This window comes from Eptatretus burgeri, chromosome 10, assembly GCF_056783735.1.
Source record: "Eptatretus burgeri isolate ZD-2024b chromosome 10, Ebu_testis_v1, whole genome shotgun sequence".
NCBI classification, from domain to species: Eukaryota; Metazoa; Chordata; class Myxini; order Myxiniformes; family Myxinidae; genus Eptatretus; species Eptatretus burgeri.
This window is the reverse complement of record NC_140970.1, coordinates 83,943,012-83,968,483: the sequence shown is the minus strand read 5'-3', so window position 1 is coordinate 83,968,483 and position 25,472 is coordinate 83,943,012. Positions and strand designations below refer to the sequence as shown.

Below are 25,472 nucleotides of genomic sequence, written 5' to 3'. Positions count from 1 at the left end.
GACCCAAAATTTGAAATCACATTTGGATACTGTGTGTGGATACTAAGCCTGGTGTTGGCGCAGTGGTAAGGACAGTGGCTTGGGACCCAAGAGGTCCTGAGTTCAAGCCCCGTTGGGACACTGAATTAATATATATATATATATATATATATATATATATATATATATATATATATATATATATATATATATATATATATATATATACACCAAGTCGAAAACACCAGGGGGTTGACTCAGCCTGCCATCCTTCCGAGGTCGGCGAAATGAGCACCAGTTGTACTGGGCCCGGTGTATGCCCCGGTTAGAAAAGGTGTACCATATCCCTGTGTGTCGAGGCGACCAGGGTTGCGTCAGGAAGGGCATCCGGCGTAAAAACCTATGCCAAATCAGTATGCGGACAACAAAACGAATTTCCATACCGGATCGGTCGAGGCCCGGGTTACCAACGACCGCCACCGGTACCGGTGGTCAGCAGGGTACCAGTGGAAATTGTGCTACTGCTGGGCGAAGGAGGAGAAGGAGACGGGGAAGGCGAGTCCGGAGGCAGTGGGAGAGGGGGAAGGGTAGAAGTGTGGAGGTGAGAGTTGGAACTCTGAATGTTGGGACGACGATTGGCAAAGGGCGAGAGTTGGCTGATATGATGGAGAGAAGAAAGGTGGACATACTGTGTGTACAAGAGACCAAGTGGATGGGGAGTAAGGCGAGGAGCATTGGAGGTGGTTTCAAACTGTTCTACCATGGTGTGGATGGGAGGAGAAATGGTGTCGGGATAATCCTGAAGGAAGGTCATGTCAAGAGGGTATTGGAGGTGAGGAGGGTGTCTGACCGAGTGATGAGTGTGAAGTTGGAAATTGAAGGGGTGATGATGAATGTCATCAGTGCATATGCCCCACATATGGGGTGTGAGATGGAATATAAAGAAGATTTCTGGAGTGAGTTAGATGAAGTGGTGGAGAGTGTATCCAAGGATGAAAGAGTGGTGATTGGAGCAGATTTCAATGGACATGTTGGGGAAGGGAATAAAGAGGATGAGGAGGTGATGGGGAGGTACGGTCTCAACAAGAGAAATGTGGAAGGGCAAATGGTGGTAGAGTTTGCAAAAAGAATGGAAATGGCAGTGGTAAACACGTATTTCAAGAAGAAGGAGGAACACAGGGTGACATACAAGAGTGGAGGAAAGTGCACACAGGTGGATTACATCTTAAGTAGGAGATGCAACCTGAAAGAGATTAGTGACTGTAAGGTTGTGGCAGGGGAGAGTGTAGCTCGACAGCATCGATTGGTGGTCTGTAGGATGACTTTAGAGGTGAGGTTGAGGAAGAGAGTGAGGGCTGAACCAAGGACCAGATGGTGGAAGCTGAAGGAGGAAGACTGTTGCATGAAATTTAGGGAGGGGCTGAGACAGGCGTTGGATGGTGGTAAAGATGGGTGGGATGATTGGGCAACGACAGCAGAAGTTGTGAGGGAGATAGCTAGGAAGGTACTTGGTGTGACATCTGGACAGAGGAAGGAAGATAAGGAGACTTGGTGGTGGAATGAGGAAGTACAGGAAAGTATAAGGAAGAAGGGGTTGGCGAAAAAGAAGTGGGATAGTCAGAGAGATGAAGAAAGTCGGCAGGAGTACAAGGAGTGGCGTCGAAAAGCAAAAAGAGAGGTGGCTAAGGCCAAGGAAAAGGCATATGACGAGCTGTATGAGAAGTTGGATACAAAAGAAGGGGAAAATGATTTATACCGATTGGCAAGACAGAGGGACCGAGCTGGGAAGGATGTGCTGCAGGTTAGGGTGATAAAGGACGTAAATGGGAATGTGCTGACGAGCGAGGAGAGTGTGTTGAGAAGGTGGATGGAGTACTTTGAGGAGCTGATGAATGAAGAAAATGAGAGAGAGAGAAGGTTGGAAGAGGTGGAGATAGTGAATCTGGAAGTGGGGTGGATCAGTAAGGATGAAGTGAGGACTGCTATGAAGAAGATGAAAAGTGGAAAGGCGGTTGGCCCAGATGGTATACCAGTGGAGGCATGGAAGTGCTTAGGAGAGATGGCAGTGGGGTTGTTAACCAGATTGTTTAATAAAGTCTTGGAAAGTGAGAGGATGCCGGAGGAGTGGAGATTAAGTGTGCTGGTTCCAATTTTCAAGAATAAGGGTGATGTGCAGAGCTGTGGAAATTACAGAGGGATAAAGTTGTTAAGCCACACCATGAAGTTGTGGGAAAGAGTAGTGGAAGCTCGGTTGAGAGGAGAGGTGATGATCTGTGAGCAGCAATATGGGTTTATGCCAGGAAAGAGCACCACTGATGCGATGTTTGCTTTGAGAATGTTGATGGAGAAGTATAGGGAAGGCCAGAAAGAGTTACATTGTGTGTTTGTGGATTTAGAGAAAGCTTATGATAGGGTGCCAAGAGAGGAGTTGTGGTATTGTATGAGGAAGTCGGGAGTGTTGGAGAAGTATGTGAGGATCGTGCAGGATATGTATGAGGACAGTATGACAGTGGTGAGGTGTGCGGTAGGAATGACGGACCAGTTTAAGGTTAAAGTGGGATTGCACCAAGGATCGACTCTGAGCCCTTTCCTGTTTGCAATGGTGATGGACAGGTTGACGGACGAGATCAGACTGGAGTCTCCATGGACCATGATGTTCGCGGATGACATCATGATCTGTAGGGAGAGTAGGGAGCAGGCTGAATCGAGCCTTGAGAGGTGGAGGTACGCACTGGAGAGAAGGGGAATGTTAGTCAGTCGGAGTAAGACGGAGTACATGTGCGTAAATGAGAGGGAGGGTGGTGGTATGGTGCAGTTGCAAGGAGTTGAGGTGGGGAAGGTGGATTGGTTTAAATACTTGGGATCAACTGTCCAAAGTAACGGAGAGTGTGGGAGAGAAGTGAAAAAGAGAGTGCAGGCAGGATGGAGTGGGTGGAGAAGAGTTGCAGGAGTGATTTGTGACAGAAGGGTAGCTGCAAGAGTGAAGGGGAAAGTATACAAGACGGTAGTGAGACCAGCTATGTTGTATGGTTTGGAGGCGGTGGCGCTAACAAAAAGACAGGAAGCAGAGCTGGAGGTGGCAGAGTTAAAGATGCTGCGATTCTCGTTGGGAGTGACGAGGATGGATAGGATAAGAAATGAGTGTATTAGAGGGACAGCGCAGGTAGGACGGTTTGGAAACAAAGTGAGAGAGGCGAGATTGAGATGGTTTGGACATGTGCACAGGAGGGAAACGGAGTATATCGGGAGAAGGATGTTGAAGATGGAGCCGCCAGGCAGGAGGAGAAGAGGAAGGCCAAAGAAGAGGTTCATGGATGCGGTGAGGGCGGACATGCGGGTGGTTGGAGTGTCAATGGAAGATGTGGAGGATAGAGAGAAATGGAGACAGTTGGTCCGCTGTGGCGACCCCTAACGGGAGCAAGCCGAAAGAGGAAGAAGATTTGGATACTGTGTGTGTGCTTCGCAACCCAAAGGATACTGCTACCTCGTGTACCTATGTTAAAAATTGTCAGAGAAAATGCTTTTGACATGAAACCCCCCCTCAAAACTGAGATTTTGAGGGGGGGGGTTCAAGTTTGGGTCACGACCCTGGGTTTGGGAACCCCTGCACTAAGGAATGAGGTCGGAGGCCATTTAATGTTACCTTTCATGTAGCTACAAAGGCTTAGGTACTATAGAGAAATTAAAAAATGACCTGTCACGCTCGTTTCGCCAACTCACAAACCCGTGAGATTTGTGGAAACCTCATGGAATTGCAACTGTCAAGTGCCCATGACACCCAAAACCAAGAGATCGTAAAATCAACATCACACATTGAGAAATGTACTGTATCCTACAGGCTGGTCACAAAGTCCTGTTAACCCACCCCCCCTCCTCCTTCAATCTTCCTCTACCCTGGTACAATATACATATATATGTTCATGTCAATGTTAATATTTTGGTTTTAATGACAGTAAAAGTCTCGTGTATTCATAGTTTACATTTATACCACTTACGTGTCCATTATATTCATTTATCAGGTTCTGCAGACGGGGTAACAGGTCTTTGTAAACAACTGGTAAATCAGTGATCTTCACTACTTTTTAGAAGGGTGACCACTTTGCCTGCAGGACTCCATTATGGCTGCAATTAGGCCACGCCCCATACGTACTCTTCTTCTCTGTAACTTGGCTGGAAGCATAATTGTTTGTACACAGCCATCTACTGATGTAATGATGTTACTTTTATCCTTCCTGTTGTAACACTCATTTTAAACAATTGAATCAATTTCATAGCATTTATGGCAGATTATGATGGGGTGTTTTCACATTTGTGTGTTATTGCAGCACGTCAAGGGACACACTTTCGGCCACCAGGGGCCGGCAGTGGCTTACGGGCCATGCAATGAAAAATAGAGCTGTATATTATTGACGAAGAGGCATTGTAAAAGTGTTACCTTGGAAGTGGAATCATATGTTATTTGTCGAATGTCTGCTGGTGAATGTGTCATTGATGTTTCTGGGTTAAGTTTGACCCCAATCTATACATATGGTGAAGAAGAAGAAGAAGAAGAAGAAGAATAAGTAGTAGTAGTACCAGCAACTTTGACCACTTCCGGAAGAGGTTTACATGTATTTAAATGTTTGGCAATTGTTTTGTATTTGTGTATACGTATGTGTACTTCAATATAACTCTCATTAATCAAAAAGACTTTTCTGCTTAAAACACTCCCTGGAACTCACTGACGAACCTCTGAAAGTTTGATGAAGATCTGTTCAGCCATCTCTAAGAAAAATAGGGATACATGGACACAGGCACAGACAGATGGCTCTCTTATCGTATAAATAGTCGGATGAGGATATTTGTGGTGTGAGATGACATGGTCTTACAGGAAAGTATGTTTTTATAAGCCCGTGGAACTTGAATAACTCGGACGCATGTCAGATATTAGTAGACACTGAATGGCAAGTAACTTTTCCAACAAATAAGCTTGAGTTAATGGTACGCGTTGTCCGTTTCATACCCTTGTGGTCTTGACCTTGTTTTCAGAAATGCACATCCACCCAGTGTTATCTGGCAGTGTTTTGCACTCCTCACCAGCAAGACAAGGTTCCATTTCACACCACCACTTCCCAACCACAATGGAAGCTGCACACAGCACGCAAGATAGAGACTGTAAAGATCAAATGATGATGAGAATTATGGAAGGAAGCATAAAAGATAAAATATTAATTATTTCAAATTTAAGGGCGTTGTTAGTAAGTTATTGAGCACTCTGTCAAGGGAGTTCAGACGGGCTGGCAGGAGAGCCTAGAGATGTGCACATGAGTCTTTGAGCTGTCTCGCCTGAGTTTGAATCTCGACCTGGCTACAAGCCGACACCATGGTGGACTTCACATGCAGGGCGAGACATCAATGTGTGCCATCCTTTGGAATTATGTTAAAACTGGGTGTAAGATCTGCCAACAATAGTCGGTATATGTTAAAGATCCCAAAGTGTCCTTGTGAAGAATAGGTGAGTTATCAGCGGCTCCTTGAACAAATCCAATAGTCCTGCTACCCTCTGTCGTGCTTCAGGCCTGTCCAATCGGTTCATGAAAGACCTAAGCCAAAAGCATTCCCCGCCAACCCGCAAATAGATGAGAATAATTGGGGCCGACAAAGAGGAAGTAGTAGTAGTAGTCCATCAAGATAGTTTCAACAACGAGTAAACCCTCCATGGACTTTATACATTTGGTCATTCATGTGTGTGCTGTTACTATTTTTGAGTTAATGTTAATAGACAAATGTATGTAATGCATTATGAAGCTCATGGGCAATGTCTGCAAGTTACATCATTTATGAAATGTAAATTATTCTTATTTCAACGAGAGAGTGCGTCTTCAAATGTATATTGGATTTGATGTTCTAAAGTGACCCTGAGAGCAGAATTGGCAGAAAGTGCATGCAGTCGTCACCATCGTGCATCGAACCAAATATGTCTTCTTTTGAAAACGCAGCCGGTCACGACCACTGATGTTGTGTGCTCATGGGTATTTTAAACTTGGATGTGTGTGAGCTGCTTATGGTTGTAAATTAGTAGCTGGGCAAATACACGAGTTTATACTCAATGAATTACATGCAGTACAAGCCATATATACAGTACATTCAAAAAAAAAAGTCATTTGAATGAGATATGGTCTTCAACTGTGGATCACTCCCTTCCTTCTTTGTAAAACCTTTAGAGACTTTGCTTCGAAATGAAAAGGCACAATCTAAGAAACTGATTGAGTGATTGTTAGGATGCACCACAACACGCGCCTCGGTTGAGCCAAAGCTCGCTGCTGTGAGGTATGTTCAAAATATGAAGGTCTCCTAAATTATTTCAACAAGCACGTAAGACCTACAAAAATGACACATGCTTCACTTATCGACACAGTCTCCAAGGAGGGCTGTTCACTTTTGGCACCTGCCCATCCATGATGTGAATGCTGCACAGCAAAGCATTCTTCAGGGGTATGTATGAGTACAATAAGAAAACAAACTGAATGTTGTGCTGAGAGCTTTCTAAAGACTTTGCGTTGCTCATGAGATGTATACTTACCTCGTGTGCCATAATTATTGCCTTTCCTTGAACAAAAACTCAGCCTTTTTCAGACTTCAGTGAGTGGTGGCCGCACGAACGCGGGGGTGGCGATGCGTTGCTTTGCTATTGTGAATTAAAAGTTTTAGAGAGTAGTAAGCAACAAATGTGTTCATCAGATATGAACAGTGCATTTTGGAGATCCGATTTTTTGGTAAATAACATGTTCAATTTGCCTAACAATTTGCCTTCACACTTCCTCCAACAAAAAGGTGAAATCGTTCACGACTCTGCAGCACACATCCTTGTTGATGGAGTTGCACAGTTCCACAAAAAATCCCCTCCAACCCTAATTCCATGAGATTTTGTGGCTTTTTCTGTAAAGACTTGACTCTTAAAATGTCCTTCAGGATTGCGAATTCATTGCAGCACCAACTTCTTCCGTAAACTGAGAAACGTCGAGGTCATTTCATTTCAGCGCAATGCTTTTCTCTCACAATGCTCTGTGAAGTCGAAAAAAATGTTGTTTCTGTATCTGATGCGCACCCTGTACGAAATAAAGCTCTAAAGCATCGTTGCACCAGTTACACTCTTTATTCTCAGCGAAGAGCACCCTGCTCCATTGTTGGTCCGACAGGACCACGCGGAGGGCTGCCAGGGGAGCAATGGGAGGGCATGACCTTCAGTTGCCATGTGTAAAATGGCACCGAACAGTTTTAACCATGAGGTTATCTTGCTATACGATGGGATATATGGTGCTAACAATCATTGCTTAGTGACCTGCAATGAAAATGAAACTATCATTCAGTGAGCGACCTTACCGTGAAGGATGTCATAAAATGTGCCACGATGGACCTCGCATGTCACAAAAGTAGTATTTATTTATTTACCTATTTATTTGGTCGTTTTGAGATGAAAATTCTCGATTCAAGTAAGAACAGAATGGCAGAGGATAGAAAGTTATCATACAGACAGAGGCAATGTGGGAAAAAGTAGACAGAACAAAGCTGTTGGATGTATTAGTGGGAAAGCAATGAGAGGGGTTTGGGGTGGGGGAGGGAGGGCTTTAAGGAAATTACAAGGAAAAAAAATCAATGGTAGCAATGGAAGAGTTTAGTTACTCAACTAAAGAAAAACATGAGAACGATGTGCTGTGCAAATGATAGCTTAACAATGTCTTTCTTAGGGATAACAAAGGTTTTTGGAGTGTTGGGCAAATTGCGAGAGTTTTACAAGTTTGTTTCAAAACATGATTTTTTTTTTCTGCAAGGTATTAGGCTCAGGAGAAGCTTTAAAACATGTAACATGTATTAACAAGAGCGAGAATTGCTTTGCAATGCAGGTTCTCTTTGGATGTCCAAAAAGTTCCCAAGTGCAAAAAGTCCAACTCTGTGAAAAATTGATGAAATGTCCTGAAACTCGAACTTTTTTCTGCAAATGATAATAATCAAGCCGTGTACCAAGTTTAACATGAATATATTAAAAGGTATGGGGGAAAAAAATGAGACTGAAAACCACAGGTGGGATACAGATGGGCAGGTGGACGGACAGAGAGACAGAGAGCAAACTTATAGTCCCCTCCGGTGAAATAACTAATAATTGGAGGCCTGCCAGACAGCAAGCTGTCTGTGCCCAGCTGAATGCCACCTCCTCTAATTATTGAGATGACTTTGTATCTGCCTTGATGTCCTCTCATCATCAGTTTGTTGACCAACAAATATCGACTGAGTTTCTCTGTGTTGTGCTCGAAATGCATTAAAATCAATCAAAGACAAACTTGCACTTCTTCTTGCCTTATTGTCTGAATTTGTTCTTCATTGTATTTCTTTTTGCTCCTCTGTGTTAAGAAGTTGCCCTTTTCATATTGGAAACGTGGCTTCTTATTTATTTTGTCTTTTCCGTGGATACACGATCTAAAGAAAAGTAACGATTTTTATGTGAAAAATACATATAAATATGGAATTATGGTCCATGAGTCAATGATGAAATGTGTATAAAATTGAGATTGGACGTATGTCCCAGTTGCCAATGGCGGGGGCGAACTACACTTAAAATCACACCAGAGTGGTGTAAAGTCCAAGTCAATGGCGCGATAAAAAGGAGTGGGATCGCGCACACAGCAACTTGAATAACATCTAATTAACTGAGGTTGTGAGCATGGATTTCTATCGTTGGTGAATATAATGTTCTTCCACACCAGGGAAACATTATTTCACACTGGGAAACCGTTATTCGTTTCACACAGGCTTTAATCAAACTCCACACCACCACAGCATGTCATCCCACCACTTGCTTTCTTCCCTTTTCCCCTTCATTCCTTCCCATATCAATCCTTCATTCCTTCACACAATTTCCCTTGTACCAGAACACCAAATCCCTCTCCGACATCATATATAAAAATATATAATTGCTACATATATTAATATATGTTCATTAAGATTCAGACAACCACATTACACGTAAAGTTAATCAAGATAGGTTTCAAAAGCATTCAAAGTACACGGACCCCGATATTCGTGGTTCCAACATTTGCAGGGTTTTCCCCGTAACGTATCCCCCACGAATGTCCTGGTGTATCAACACATCAGTTCTGCATTGTGTTCATCTCCTAAATTCACAATTAAATCCAAAAATCTGTCATGTAATCCTGTAGAGGGTGTCTGGTACACCGGGTCTGGCTCGCGGCTTCCGGTCGCTTACCGGCTTTGCCTGGGGGAAATGGACAACATCCTCTGTCTCCTCCTCTCCCCACAACTGTGAACGAACTTTTCTGATAAATCTTCGAACTTGTGATATGTTGTGAATGATTTTCTGTCCACCTCATTGAAGAAAAACACTTGTCCTCTTTACTGCTACTACTGTATAAGGGCGTTCATCAGAGGCGGTACTCAGCTTATTAGGTTTTGGTTGTTGGGGACGAACTGCATCACCTACATGTTTATCATGGGTTGAAGCCTGCCACTTGGTATCTGCATTTTTTTGTTGGATAACCCAGTCTCGGTCCAGGGCATTTACAGGGTTGTTGATTTCTTACAGTTGGAAGGTGAGGGATTTTGGTGCGGACTTCCCTTACCAAAATAAGTGTTGCTGAAGATGCCCCTTTGACACCATATGGTGTTGTACGATAGTTTAGCAGAAATGTGAAGAGTTCCTGATGCCAATTCCTGTGATCGCTGTGTGATGGATGAAGAGCTTTACCCAGAGTGTGGAAAAAAAAACCTTCTACCTCCGAGTTGTCTTGAGACCAATAATGTGTAATTTTATGGTTTGATTCCATGAATGCTACAAAACTCGAACTCAAAACTGATAAACTAGGGTCCATTGTCTGATACAGTTTAATGTGGTGAGTCATTGGTGGAAAAACAGTTATTAGGCGTCTAATGATGGTGAACGACAGGATATTTGCTTATGGCCATCGGGAACATTCATCGACAATGCCAAGGATGTTTTCGCCTGTGGGAAATCACACATGTCAACATAGATGACCTTCCATGGATTAATTGCCATTTTTGGCCATTTGTAATGGCACAGTTTGAACAGATGGGCTGACGGCACCCCAAGTTGGATGGCCGATGTGCGCCCGAGTAGATCCTGAATCGTTTGTCAGCCACCACTATGTTGGCCACATCTTTACTGTTGTTATACTCAAGGGAGCTGTAAAATGTACCCTGAACAGGTCGAAGAGTGTTTGAACCATTTGTGAAGATGGTGGTGGCTGACTTGGATAGAGTACGGTGGAGGCCATGTTCACATAGCCTGTGGTGTTTCTGTCCAACAGATTGACAAAAACCCTGGAAACGAGAATCATTTTCACAGGAACATTATTGATTTTGACCGTTATGGCTTCCATCTCCAGCGCGCGACTATTGCGATTAAAGACATAACTATCCCGATGATCATTTCAGAAGGTGTAAGTCTTGGACACTTCCATAGCCAGAGCCATTCGGATGCAGCATGGTCATAATGCTAAAAAAAAGATCATTCTCGCCAGCTGCTGAAGCCGGGTAACATAATTGGCATTCTCCTCGAGAGGTGCTTGTCCAACGGAGGAAAATGTGTCACGTTCAAATGAAACATTTCGCCAAGGATCAAAGTGTTCATTAAGTTTTGTGATCCCCATCAGTGAGAGTGTCAAAAATGGTTTGTTCCTCTTTGTCAGCGATGTGCAGAAGGACAGCAGGTTTTTGTCACTTCTCGTTAATGTTCGCAGCGGCCATGCCATACTCCAAACTCTGTCGCCATTTCCTCCATTGCTGTGCGTTATTGTATTTGTCGCTAATGTCAAACCGTTGTGGAGCCAGTAAGTCCAAAGTGTGAGTCATTGTTCTCCCAATCGCCAACATAAAGTTATTTTCACACCAGGAATCTATTGTTCATTTGGCACAGGCTTCAATCAAACTCCACACCGCCACAGCATGTCAACTGCCATTTGCCTTCCTTCCTTCTCCCCTTCATTGCTTCCCTCATTTCACTCCTTCACACGATCACCCTCACACCAGAACACCAGATTAAATGCACAAAATTCACATTGTTTATTACTAATTACTAATATTTATTTGTTTATAAGTGTAATTCATGTTTTCAGGTTATTATCAGAGTTAATATGTACACCTGTGTCGGAGTGGTGACCCGTCCAGGATTGTGCCCAATAGCCAAGGAGACTGCTTAGGCAGCGCCAACGCTCTTCACAGAGAATGGTCCCAATGGATGGATGGATATATACTGTACATCAATCATTCATATATCCGCGGAAGTAGTGATTCTACCTCAGACAGAATCGGTGCACAGCATCAAGTACATGTCAATGGACTTTACGCGGCGCCCAAAATAAGTGCAGCTGCACTTTATTAGATTAAACGAAAAAAAGAAGTATCTGCACCCTTAATGAAGTCATCAGCGACAGCATAGACAGAAAGGTGCACCACCGAGGCTCCCAAGCAGTCAACATTTATTTATAATCCGAGGAGTGAATTCCCCCTCCAAGATGAGCTGACAGGCAGTCTCATGGGGAAGTATGAATTATGAGGTCATGGTCATATAATCTCTCATGGGATGACCTGTCAGTTCATCTTACAGGGAGAATCCACTGCACACTGATGACGGCCACAAATGTGACCTAAGCAGAAGCCGTGTACTCGGTGTCAAAAACTTATATTGGTTATTGGTGCTTGAGGCTTGGTACGCTAATGGCCAAGGAGGTGATCTCAGCAGTGAAATAACTGACATCCATCCACATTAAATCCATTAATAGATGTGGCAAGAACATGATGGTGCAAAGCAAATTGGGTAAGCAAGGTAAGCAGACAACACCAACATGGCACACATACAATGCTACAAAACTTTACTGTGCTACACCAGTCTGCCGCTTCACGATGCAGTGCAGGTGCACCACCTCAAAGTGCCACACACACTCACTCAAAACCCACACCTGCTCACCCACAAAGCACATAACATGCCAGCACACTACCTATACACCAGCCAGGGAACCCAGAAAGGATGAGGCAGCAACACAGGTCTACCACGAAATGTGTGAGCAGGGAAATGCTTGCTCACGAGCATCCACATCATATTGAATCACACCAGTTGCGATTTAAGAGAGAGAGAGAGAGAGAGAGAGAGAGAGAGAGAGAGAGAGAGAGAGAGAGAGAGAGAGAGAGAGAGAGAGAGAGAGAGAGAGAGAGAGAGAGAGAGAGAGAGAGAGAGAGAGAGAGAGAGAGAGAGAGAGAGAGAGAGAGTCAAATCCCAATGACGATGGCATGGCTTTATCCGGACGAATCCATTTGAGGTGAGTGTTGAATTTCAACTTCAGCTAGGTGACAATTCAATGATTTTTTTATTGGCAGTATACACCAGTCCAGACGAAGGATGAAAGTGTACAGAGGGAGGAATTTGGCCCTGTGGAAAATTCTGAAATAGCGGTCGGCTCTGGAGGCCAGATAATTCTGAGGTCGTGGTCAGCTATGAAGGCCAGCCTCAATCTCATGGTGAGGCCCAAGAGCTCCAGAGGCTGTGCCTCTCCCAGAAGCTGGTTGAGTAAATAATTAAGTGAATTTTTTGACATCCATTATGTGACACCATTATCTGACAGATTGGCAATCAGGACAGGGTGCCAGACAGATTCAAATGCATGGATAATGTACAGTGAGACAGCCCTGTCCTCTTGTTTGAGATTGAGGACATCCAGAATTTTTTTTTTTCAATTTTCTGAAAAGGTTTCTTAAAGTCTTCCTCAATGATCAATTCCATGACTGTCCATTATATAGAAAAATAAGGTTGATTGGGTGGGAGGGCAGAATGGGGGTCCGAACCACTTTTTGGATAAACCTCAACTTCAATTCTTTGTTACGTTGTAAAGCACAAGTGATTGGCTAGCTGTCTGATCTATCTTTCTCACATTCTTCTGAGAATATTTCTGAATTGTGGAAATTATTCAGGCCTAAAAACTGGAGATACATACTGTGTGTGTATATATATATATATATATATATATATATATATATATATATATATATATATATATATATATATATATATATATATATATATATATATATATATAAATATATATGAATGTATAATTAGCATAATTGGGATATTAATGCAATGGCTTGATTTTATTTCTGGAATGAAAAAGTATAAAAAGAGGAAATTAAGTGTAGAAATCTCCGACAGTGAAGAAGGTAGAAAATTCATCCATAGAGTAGATAAACCGAGTTAAATTGAGCAATCACAACGTAACATGCATCAATACATCTCATTTCCCCCATTTATTTGGTGTACCTATTTGATCCACATTTTATTTGTAGTGTAATGGTTTTTAAACCATGGCGACAAAATTCTGTTCAGAGGCTGCCGGAATATACCTACAGCTATATCTCTGCCAAATGGAAGAGTCGACTCATTTTCAAACCCTGCTGTCATAGAATCCATTTGAAACTACAATAAATGGTGACTTAGTTATTGAACTGAACTTCCATTCAGGGAAAGTGTTAACGGATGAGGAAGGACATGAATGAATCCTGTATATGCAAGTAATTTATTTGTTTTTCAAGAGCTAAACTCAAGGAAGAGCGATGTGATAAGGCGTATAAAGGCAACATACTGAAGGTGGAGCAGTGAGGCCACAATTGGACACGACTAACACAGGTTAATAAACGAAAAGGAAAAAGTAATAAGGTTAGAGTTATGCATCAGACCTCGAGACAAAATTAGAGAGCTATCATTAGTTCTTGTGCAGGTCTGGAAATTAGGGCTGAGGTCAGGGTGAGGCTTAATTTCTAAGTTGCTAATTTATTGGACGATGGGAGCAGCCATTATGTTAATGAGCCGTGCGGCAAAGGCCCGTTAGGCCTAAGATTTGACCTGATATCCATGTGTGAATAATCTGTTTCTACCTTGAGTTGAAAATTGTGCAATAACAGTTCTTAATGCACTGTTGTAATAATAACATCGCCTACTGCATTTTATTACGTGCATAGCAATGCATGGATATATACATATCAAGAAAGAAAAAAAAACTTTTATGCAATCACCTCCATCTACTAAAAGAAATAATCTCTTCCACTTGTACCATTAGTTACACAAAATGTTAACGATGAAAACATGCATATAACTAGAAGGGCACTCGGCAGAGAGCATACCTCCGCCACGTAATGCTTGATCCACAAGAACATATCTGGCCCAAATCATTTTTGAAATATCATACAATACAATACTATATCCTTTTTGTCCCTATCTCTCAACTATGAAGAATCACTTAAAAAATTTAAATTTATTCTCATATGCAGATCTGGATTCGAATCTTCACCAAAATCGAATCAATTTATCCTTGCCACACACCAAACCTGTCCACCAAGTTTCGTCCGAATCCGTCCAAAACCTTTTGAGATATTGTGCTATATATTAGTTCAGACCTTTCTCTTCATGGTGAAGAATGTTATAAATTTAATAATTCTCATATCCAGATCTGGATTCGAATCTTCACCACAATCGAATCAATTTGTCCTTACCACACACCCAACCTTACCACCAAGTTTCATCCGAATCCCTCTCCCACTTTTTGAAATATTGTGCTATATATATATATATATATATATATATATATATATATATATATATATATATATATATATATATATATATATATATATATATATATATATATATATATATATATATATTAGTTTAGCTCTATCTCTCAATGGTGAAGAATCACTTTATAAATTCTAGTAGCCGGATCTGGATCCCGCTCTTCACCAAAATATAATCAGTTCGTCCTCGTCACACACCAAACCTGCCCACAAAATTTCATCCAGATACGTGCACAACTTTTTGAGATATCCTGCACACAGACAAACCAACAAACAAAGAAACAGACAGAAAGGGGTGAAAACGTAACCTCCTTCACTCCTGTGGTGGAGGTAAAAATGTAGCCTGTTTTTAAATATAAAGATAGGAAATTTCTGCACAACTACTACTGGACATAAAATGCTGATGTTGCGTTTTGTGGTGGGGGTTGAATTAACACTATGAGATGAAACATAACCTCCAGAACGAAGAATGAAAGCTGCCAACGCAAGATGAGAATGTCATAAAAATGGATCACATAAGGAGTGATAATTGTTATACTATATTGAAAGAGGTGTTGGGGTACTGGTGTGGGATTTGAGAGGGGAGGGGGGAGAAAGGTCATAAGGAGAATGGAATTGGAAAGGAGGCCTGGATATATCTGCTGAATGCATATTTGACCTGGATTCAATTACGGATTCGGTCTGCTTGTTCCATCATCAATGATTAATGGTTCTGCCGCTGATGCAGTGCCATCGTATATCAGAGCAGGAATTTAGAACTCGGCCAGAATGGGGCACACAATAGCCTACTCTTTACAAAAGGCACCATGATATATTTAACGTTACATCAACAAGTAAATATTAGCAGATGGGACATTCAGCTTTACATCTCATCCGAAGGATGGTGCACTCTAGTCATGCCATGCTACCATCGCTCCAGCTTGACAGCTTATAGTTTCGTCGGGAATCAAACCCAGAAGAGACAAATGATGTTGCTCAGAAAGATCATGACAATTTATTACAGGGTGAAGTGACAATTGAGACACATTGGTGAGGGTGATGTGTAAACTATATAGCATAAACTGTCTATTTCATACATTGATGTATTGACATTGAATACAAGTTTAAATACCTAACAAAATAAAATATGCCTGCCAGTGCTCGTTGCTTCGCCATTTCTCCATTCTCCCTTGTATGCCAACTCTCTACACTCCACCACTGTGTCAATGTCACCCCTACATCACTCAGCTCTTCCATGAGGAAAAAAATTGCTTCTTTTCCATGATGGAGAATGAGTATTTATCTTGGGTGGATTATAAGATAGGGAACTACCATTACATGGTTAATGATTGTTTAAATTTTGCTTGGCATGGCATGTGATAAATTCATTGATGAACAGGAAGAAATATAAGAAATATAAAAAGCTCATGAAATATATCAAACTAAAACGATTATAATATATTTTTACATGTCCAAAAAATATTTCAGAAACTAGACTCAAATAAAAATAAACTAGAAGGCCACGAGGTAGAGCGCATACCTCTGCCAGGCTGATTAGATTATTTTGTATCCCACTGATAGGCCGGATCTGGATTAGGACCTGAACTAAAATTTGATCGGCTTGTTCTTGTCAACGAACTAACTCATCCACCAAGTTTCGTCTGAATGTGTCCAAAACTTTTTGAGATATCCTGCTATATATTGTTTTCACCTGATCACTCAATGGTGAAGAATGACTTAAAAAAATTCAACGATTCAGATCCGGATTCGGATCTTCACCAAAATGGAATAAATTCTTCCTTGTTACATACCCAACCTTCCCACTAAGTTTTGTCCGAATCCATCTTCAACTTTTTGAGATATTTTGTTCACAAACAAATATCCAAGAAAAAGACGTCATGCAGAGCATGATACTTGCAAAATCCACCCCTTCACCAAAGGTTGTCATGGATACATCAAATCGTCCATTTTATTAAGATTAAAATTGACAATCCTAATGAAATCTCAGGTCAATCGGATGAAAATTGATTATTTTTCAGATTGAAATTGATTTTAGAAGTTTGATCTTGAGTTGACATGAGACTTTTTGAACTCAAAAATAGTTGCTTTCCTAATTCATTGATGGACTTTGCAATTGCTGTTTAATTTTAAAAACATTTGGATGGAAATTGAAAAATATTCAGATAAAAATTGAGATTTTAGAAGTTTGGCATTTGACCTTTTGACCTCAAATCGATGGTTTCCCAATTTGGTGACGCAATATGCAAATCCTGTTCAACTTTCAAGTCAATCGGATGAAAAATGATTTCAGAGATTTGACCTCAAGATGACCTTTCACCTCAAAATCAATAGGCTTCTCAGTTGAGACTACCTCTACTACTTGCTAAAGTTTCATGACGATCGGTTTAGAATTGTGACCTGTAGGCGATTGACAAACAGACAGAATAACAAGAAGATGTCATGCAGAGTACGATACTTGCAAAATCCATAAAACAAATTTGACCACAAAATAATTGGTGGCTCAATTCAGTGACCTGATATGCAAATACTCTTCAGATTTCAAGTCAATCGGATGAAAATTGAGGATTTTAGAAATAAGTGTGTCCCCGTTATAACAGGATCTTTCAAGAAAATCAGCATTCAAACTGACCCAATGTTGACCTCACATCCTAAAACACCCCTATTTTTGCTCTATTTGACCCGCTTTTTGGACGTTTACCTTCTTGCAAGTAAATTACCTTTGAATTAAAGAATTCAGTGAATAAATCGTTGTTGTTAACGTGGAAAAAAAAGCACAAATAAATTTTTAGTAAAGCTTCTTAATAAACTATTTTTTTAAAAAGTGATCGTGTGTTCCTTGCTTGAACATAGCATGTCGCTGTCTGCAAGCGAAATCTAGAATGCTTCTGAGTTGGAGGATTTTTATGTGGTCCACCTCCTGGGTCTTCAGACAACGGAGGCTAGCCTTCTGAGCGAGCTTGAACGAACCACTCGTACAGGGAGTAATCGAGGGTGACATATTTGGCTGTCTTCAGGTGTTTGGATATTAGTCCTGTTTCTTCTTCAACTTTGCAAAGCGACGCGCGTAACTTTTCTTCTTGAGATTTCCAGCCACGAAGTGTTGATTCCGGTATCCCGAGGTCTCATGCAACTTGAGTTTGACTTTTAGTCTTGATCGCGTCAAGTGTGTGAAGCATATCTTTCACCGAAAAAGATTTTCTTTTTCGAGCAGTTTGTTCCATTTTGATGAAAAAAGAAGAAGAAAAGAAAACACGAAATTAACTCATCAAAAAACTTTTCAGTTCTGGAAAGAGCAAAAAAAAAAAAGATCCGATGACCCATCGCGTTATATCCGAATTCACGTTAAATCAAGTTGTGTAAAATCGGGGTTTTACTACCATCTTAGTCGTTGAGCTTTCATCTTTGTTGACCTGTTTGTCCATGTTGACCTTAAAAATAATTGGCTAGTTGAATTCAATGACCTTAAATATAAATCCTCTTCAAATTTCAAGTCAATCGGATGAAAATTGTGGATTTTAGAAATCTCACCTAAGTTGTTGACCTTGGGCCTATGTTGACCGTTTTATCGATGTGGACCTCAAAATATTTGGCTCATTGAATTCGGTGACTTGAAATATAAATCCTCTTCAAATTTCAAGTCAATTGGATGAAAATTGAGGATTTTAGAAACACCACCTTAGTTGTTGACCTTGGGACTATGTTGACCTTTTGGTGTATGTTGCCCACAAAATAATAGGTTGTTTAAATTCAGTGACCAAATATACAACTCCTCTTAAAATTTCAAGTCAATCGGATGAAAATTGAGGATTTTAGAAACACCACCTTAGTTGTTGACCTTGGGACTATGTTGACCTTTTGGTGTATGTTGCCCACAAAATAATAGGTTGTTTAAATTCAGTGACCAAATATACAACTTCTCTTAAAATTTCAAGTCAATCGGATGAAAATTGAGGATTTTAGAAATACCACCGACATTGTTCATCTCTTTGCCTATGTTGACCTTTTGACCTCAACAGCAATAGGCTTCTTATTTATGGCAAACTCTACCATGTGGTGAAGTTTCGTGAAGATCAGTTTAAAATTGTGGTCTGAAGGTGACAAACAGACAGACACACAGACACAGACACAGACACAGACAGAAATAACAAAAACGACTGACCAATATACTTGAAAAAATCTTCGATTTTGCAAGTAACAAACAAACAGACAGATAAGGGTGAAAAGAAAACCCCCTTCACCTTCGGTGGCAGAGGTAAAAATGACTCCTTTGTTATTTAATTTTTATAAATTTTAATTTCATGTCCATTTGAATTTCCTCATCATTACTCTTGGTGCAACGAGTCACTTATTCAATTTCACAGCAATTTTATGGAGGCAGCCCATGTCTTGCCATGTTGGATCAATGAATGGTTTTGAAAAGTCAAGTGCTTTCCCAGTCAAAGAAACTGGAACAATGTGGGGTGAAATTGTATTTTTTGATCAGAACAATCAATTTTGCATACGTATAATATTTTTGTCCTTGGTTCCTATATATATAATATAAATTTTCATGGGGGTATAATGGGGGTGGTAAGAGGAAGGTTCCTTTCGATATTCAGCGCAATCCGATGTCCAATATGGCGGCTAGAGCAGCCATCTTGAATTTGGTTTCCGGACAATAACTTGAGAACGGCTTCACACATTGATTTTATTCTGGCGAGGTATAATGGGGTTGAGTAGAGGAAGGTTCCTTTCGAAAATGGGCGCGCTGCGATTTTCACTGTGGCCGCCACGGCAGCCATCTTGAAATTGGTTTCCGTCAATTTTGAGGAGAACGCCTTGTCCGATTAAATCCATTTTTTCTGGGTGTGTTGGGGTTGAGTAGAGGAAAGTTCCTTTCGAAAATGGGCATGCTGCGATTTTCAATATGGCCTCCATCTTGAAATTGGTTTGCGTCAAGGGGCTGAGGGGTTACGCCTGCTTAGCGGTGATATTTTTAATATATGTATCCATATCGAAGTGAGGGGTGGATTATATTAGAAGATCACACAAAAGGTTAAACAAAGCAATATCCTGTAAAAATTAAATTGCACATTTTCAGCGGATGAGACATCTCCCGAGGCACCCATCTCATGGCATCTTGGGGCCCAACACAGGTGGAAACGTACATCTGTCTAATCGATGTTCCCTTGAAAGCACGAATACTTTCACCGGAACGAACAACCAAGCAATTTGGAGAGCGCTCACCAAGTGGCTTCAGCACGCAAGCAAACACTCCAATGAAACGGTTGTTAAGAAACGGCTAGTTTGGCACGGGATTAGCGAAACACATTAAACGTACACCTTCCGGAGACACCCGGAATGTCAAGCCACGAACGCTGACATCTCCGGATGTTTATAAGCACTGAAATGTACCCAGCGATTCGTAGCTCTGATGAACAGGCATTTTACAATATGAGTGAGGAAAGTGAAAACGACAACTTTATCGTTAATAAATCGCTGCACCTGTTCCATGTCAAGGCATGGTTGAGCAGGACCCAAAACATGACAGCTTCAGACTCCAGTGAGGTTAACCAGGAAATGCCTTAAGACCCAGAGAGCGAGGTGGTGAAGGATCGCCTGATGCGGATATAATTAAATAAGGCCATTAATTATCTTCAAAAGGGGTGTTTTAATTAACCCAAACACCCAATTTTCACTCTTGCACTACCTTGGAGGTTTCTTAGTATGCATACAAAGTTTCAGTCTGCTGGGTTTTATGGTTTTGGAGTTATGGAGGAGACACACACATTGCATTTTATTAGTATAAAATATGTAGCCTGTTGCCTCTTGGTTGCATCATTTTCTGGGGGAACAGCTATGCCAGTGATGCAATGCCCCCACTTCAAGCAAGCTGGTACTCAATTTGCCAATCTCGCAAGGATGACAGGTTGAGTCAACCCACCTGGTGTTAATTCAACGAATGTGGACGGACTTGAATTCAAGACCTGAACATCTTAATCCAGCCACCCTCACCATTAAGCCTCACCATGAAGCCAACAACATCCATTTCTGGTGATGGACCTTCAATGCATCTCATATAATTGCATTTCTGGTGATAGTTCTTCAACATAGTCTGTTGGCAGCTCTACCCTGCAGGTTGTTCAGCACGACTCCCTGTCTTCAGTCTGATTTGAGACAGTCTTTCCATTGTCGTCTCGGCATGTACCTGTTTTGCATAATGGACATTGGTTTCGATGTTAAGCAGCCCTGTTCCATGGAGTATTTTGTCATTTGTGACTTTGTGCCAAGACTTGACTGCAATGACCTGTATCAAACATCACTGATGGAAACTCTCAAAATACAGACTTCTTTGCAGAAATGTGACCAATGTTTCACAACCGTAGAGCAGACAGGAAAAGGGTATACCTTATAGACAACTATCCTTTTTTGGGGGACAGTAAGCCCCAAATGGTGCCATACCCTGAAATGCAGCAAAGCAAAGCTGCTTTATGCAGAAGCAATTCTGCTTTTTATCAAGGGAACCATCAAATGACACCAAAGTGTCGAGGTACCAAAATGCTTTGGTCACTTTACAAGGTGTGTTTGCAATGTGCGTGGTTAAAGTGTACCCTGAGGTATGCAATTTTTAGATGGCCTCAGTCTTCTCATGGCAGATCTGTTGATCCCATGCTATGCAAGCTTCATTGAAGACGATGATTGTTTGCTGAAGAGTAGCATGACTATCTTTTACAAAAGCAGCACCAACCATATAAAAGAGGTCAGCAATGTTTGTTTCATGCAACAGGCATGAGTACAGTCTTCTCAGATCAAACAGCTTGCATTCCAGTAAATTGAAGCCACGGTGAGGTGATCTTTCGAAGGCATAATCAAAGATTTGCAAAGTGCGTTATGAAGAGCAAGTGCTGAGGATACATCATGCACATCAGTTGATATATAAAATAATTCTGTCAGTGATCCACCTGTAGAAACCCGACCATGCATTCAATCTTGCAAAGCAGGTATGACATGTGGCATGTGTTTTCTATAGGGAGTCCAAGCTTATTAAGTAATCCCATAGCATGAATCCTGGAACTGATTCAATGCTTTTCAGCAAATCTGTAAAGATTATCGGCATTCCCTCTATTGCTCATGATATTTATCCAGTTCAACTATAAACAAGGGATGTGGGTAAGAACGAGATGCAGGAGAGAATACAGGGGGTAGACAACATGGATACAGGAGCAAACTCTCAGGAAAGAAAAACTGGGAAAAACACTTGGGGGGAGGGTGGTGGTTTGGGGGGAGGTTAATGGGGGTAGAAAACATCATGGTTTTGGATGGGTTAGAACTATAATGGTGATGGACAGCTGTCTTGAAGACTTGGACGGATGAATGAGATTGAAGAGAATGTGTAAGTTGGTTCCACAAGTGGGTTCAAAAAATAGAGGAATGAATGAGTGGAGGTGAGCAGTGATCCTGGATTTTGGTAGTTTCAAAAGAAGGAGGTTGATGGTGGACTGTGTGTGCCCTGCAGAAACCTGGCGAGGGACAAAGCATAGGAAGAGTAGACGTGGTGCAAGATGAGAAAAGAATCAGCAGAAGGCAGAGATCACCAACCTACAGTACATTGCTGTGATAATACAGTGATAGGCCCACAGACTCGGCTTCATTGTGAGAGAGTCCAATGGTCTTGAAGGCCTTGGTTTCCATGGCATCAAGCTGAGCAAGGTGTGAGGCACTGATGACAACCCAGAGGGAAGAGTAGTATTCAATCAAGCTGTGGATGACGACCTTGTAGGTGGATAGGAGTTCAGGTTTGTGAAGGAAGGACTGCATGACAGAGGATGCCCAGTTGGCGGTTGACTTTTGGAGGCCATCTTTGAAATGTGGTTTTCCCAAGAAAGATGATGAGTGATCTTTCTTGGGCACAAGTTCTGACATCCTCAGGGGCTTGTCCGTGTGCTGATGATCCATTATGTACTCGACTTCTCATATTTCAGGTTGCAACCTTCAAAAAAAAAATCTACAGTGCTTAACTCCTCTAGAAAATCAGGGACCTTTCAGTTTTACCCACTGCCCATCTTTCTTGTGATGATATTGCCGCCTTTTAAAGCCCTGCATTTGCATGTTATATCTTGCTATGTCTGCAGACTGTAAGGTACCAAGTTTTTTTAGGGGTGCTAATCCTGAAAGTTATGTACACAGGCTGCCCGAATTCATTGCCTATGCAACAAAAAAGAATAACCACAGAGTGTACGAGCACAGGAGTTACCAGACCTTGGCAGTCATAATAATGTCGTGCCAGAAGGTTGACCTTGATGATCTGGCCCACCACTACATAGGTACCACCGCCAGAACCTACCATTTATTCATTGCTGGGGAAGTGTTGTTCAAGTGACTGAACACATGTACATGCTAGTGGGTCGTCAATATTGGTTCTAATGGGGTACTACACCTCCAGATGGTTGCTGTCGAGGACCCCACTCTTGGTTTTAACTTAAACAAGAGAGAGAATTGCTTTTCAGTACAAATCCCCGACCAGTTCCAATGAAGAAGAAGAAGAAGAAGAAACCATATAATCCACAATTATTTGGGTCTATTCGGCAAAATAAAAGGAAAAGCAATTTTCATTGACTGATATCTTTTGTAGACGAGATACCAATGAAGACAACTCGAACAAACCAGAGGTAAAAATTAGTTTGTTTTAACGCACGTTGGAACCAATATTGGAACCAACATGAAGAAGAAGAACTTTTTTTTGACCCATCATGGATCATTCTTTTCGAGTCTTTGCCTATTTCATATAAAAAAAAGAACCCAATGTACATTCATGAACTGAAAACATGCGTACGGCTTATATGCATACACAACACATTGTGGTTACATACCTGAGATTCATTCCAATTGCACTGAGCCATGAACTAACACCCAGGCCAAAGACCAGAGGCCTGCTGATCTGTGCTGCTTCATGCAATGGCAGTGCATGGTTTTATTGGGATGGAGTCAGGGCAGCAAAACACTGACCCAAGTATAATATGTGATGTTTTTTGGTTCACGAGCCAGTAAGTGACCATTATATTCGTTATGGGTGTGTCTGTCTGTCTGTTCCGAGCAGAGCTTCGTGGGTTTTGATCCAATCTTGATAAAATTAGGGTGCGAGGTTTGTATCATGATCTAGTTGTGTTTTCCGGAGAATGGGCAGGCTGCGCCCATTATGGGCAGAGCCACGCCCCAAAAACATGTGTTTTTAGGGGGTAGCCGGGTTCAAGTAACATCTTCTCCGAGGGGGGTTGTCGATTCTGGCAGGGGTTTCGGTATTTGGTTAGCCCAATGGCACCTGCATAGCCCCACGGAGCTCGATTTTTCATTTTCATCCCAAAGGTCAAGGTCACAAGGTCAAAAACTTCGAAAATTGCAAATTTTGACATCAAAATCATACGACCGCCCAAACTTTGAGAGCTAGGATGACAATATTTTTATGCATAATCTTGAGGTCATTCTCCACCTAAAGTCTTGAAACCATTTTGCTCTATCTCGAACACCTTGCCCGTGGTGCCCCCTTCAAGTTTGTTTTTACGCCGATTTCATCAAAGTATGGATAATCTGAGGAGTGCGAAATGCCATATAGCCTATATGACGTTATATTGTTCCTGTAATGTTCCAGAGGAAGTTTTGCACCAAATGTCATAATCCTTGACCTTTGACCTTTAAAGGACACAAAGGTCAAATTTTCAAAGTTGTGGGAATCAAACCGGGTTTTCGACCTTCTTCGACGAACTAACTCCAATAAGCTATAGCACGTATCCTGTTTCCTTATGTTAATGTCCACAACATTGTTTTGTGACCTTTAAAGGTTATGCAAAGGTCAAATTTTGAAAGTTGTTGAACGAAACCGGGTTTTCGACATTTTGCAGCTAATAACCTGTCACTCGTACTACATCATGTTGATCATTTTTATAACTTGGTCAAATATTATCACATTGTCTCATCCTTGACTTCTGAAACAATCTACATCGTCAAATACCGCTCGTGAACCATTGTCGTCTTCAGACTTGTCAAAGTTTAAAAAGGGCACAACTGTGAAAAATTGACAAAATGCCATGAAACTCAAACTTGTTATGTAACAAATAATAAAAGCCATGTACCGGGTTTCAGTTGAATATGTTAAAGGGTATCGGAAAAAAAAGTTTGAAAAACCACAGATGGGATAGATGGATGTATGGACAGACTAAATGCAAACCTATAGTGTCGTCCAGTGAAACCAGTAGAGGACTGAAAAAAATATTAGCCACCAGGCAGCAGGCATCAAGATAGCTTTGAAGCACCAGACACTCACCTTAAACAGAGCTCCATCAGTAAGGTGGGGTACATAACTAACAGATGGAGTTTTCTGGGATGGGAGAAACTACAAATTGCACGATGGTCTATATCTCCCATTTCTCCCAGGATTCACAACATCTCTTACACCCCTTTTACACTCCTTAAGGGGAACCCAAAAACTCAGACCAACTCAACACTAATCTATCCCTTCATATCCTACAAAATGGATATGATGCATCTGTCCAACTTCCAAATTATTGAGTAATTTTGCGATTAAAAGACAAAATGTTCATATTCTTCAGATTTGCTGTGATGTCGCATCAGGAAGTCAACCGCCATATCTGTACTACCTCCGGGTTACATCGTGGTATGATTAAACCTAAATGGTGAATAATTTTCAATTTTCCACAAGTATGCCGAGTCGATGTGTCCTTGGCGCTTGCAGAGTAATACAAACCGAGATGGTTTCATGCTACACTAGTGGCCAAAAAAGCCTAAGTTTGACAGAAATTGGACGAGGTTTGTCCAAAATACCCGAGTGTGGATCGGGCCTACAAAATGTTTGCTTTTGAGCTCAGATC

The 25,472-nt window shown here is 41.4% G+C and overlaps 1 protein-coding gene across 4 annotated transcripts in view; it reads right to left on the bottom strand.

The window, feature by feature from the left end:
* LOC147018993 (chemokine-like protein TAFA-1) overlaps positions 1-25,472 on the bottom strand; it is a 703,168-nt gene that overhangs the window by 13,311 nt on the left and 664,385 nt on the right. For 3 of the 4 annotated variants that reach the window (XM_085899139.1, XM_085899141.1, XM_085899138.1), the window contains exon 3: positions 4,982-5,106. In XM_085899139.1, coding sequence (XP_085755265.1) covers positions 4,982-5,106 — 125 coding nt within the window. Of the gene's footprint in view, positions 1-4,975; positions 5,107-25,472 lie in introns of those variants that run through there. The other variant, XM_085899140.1, reaches the window with a different exon arrangement.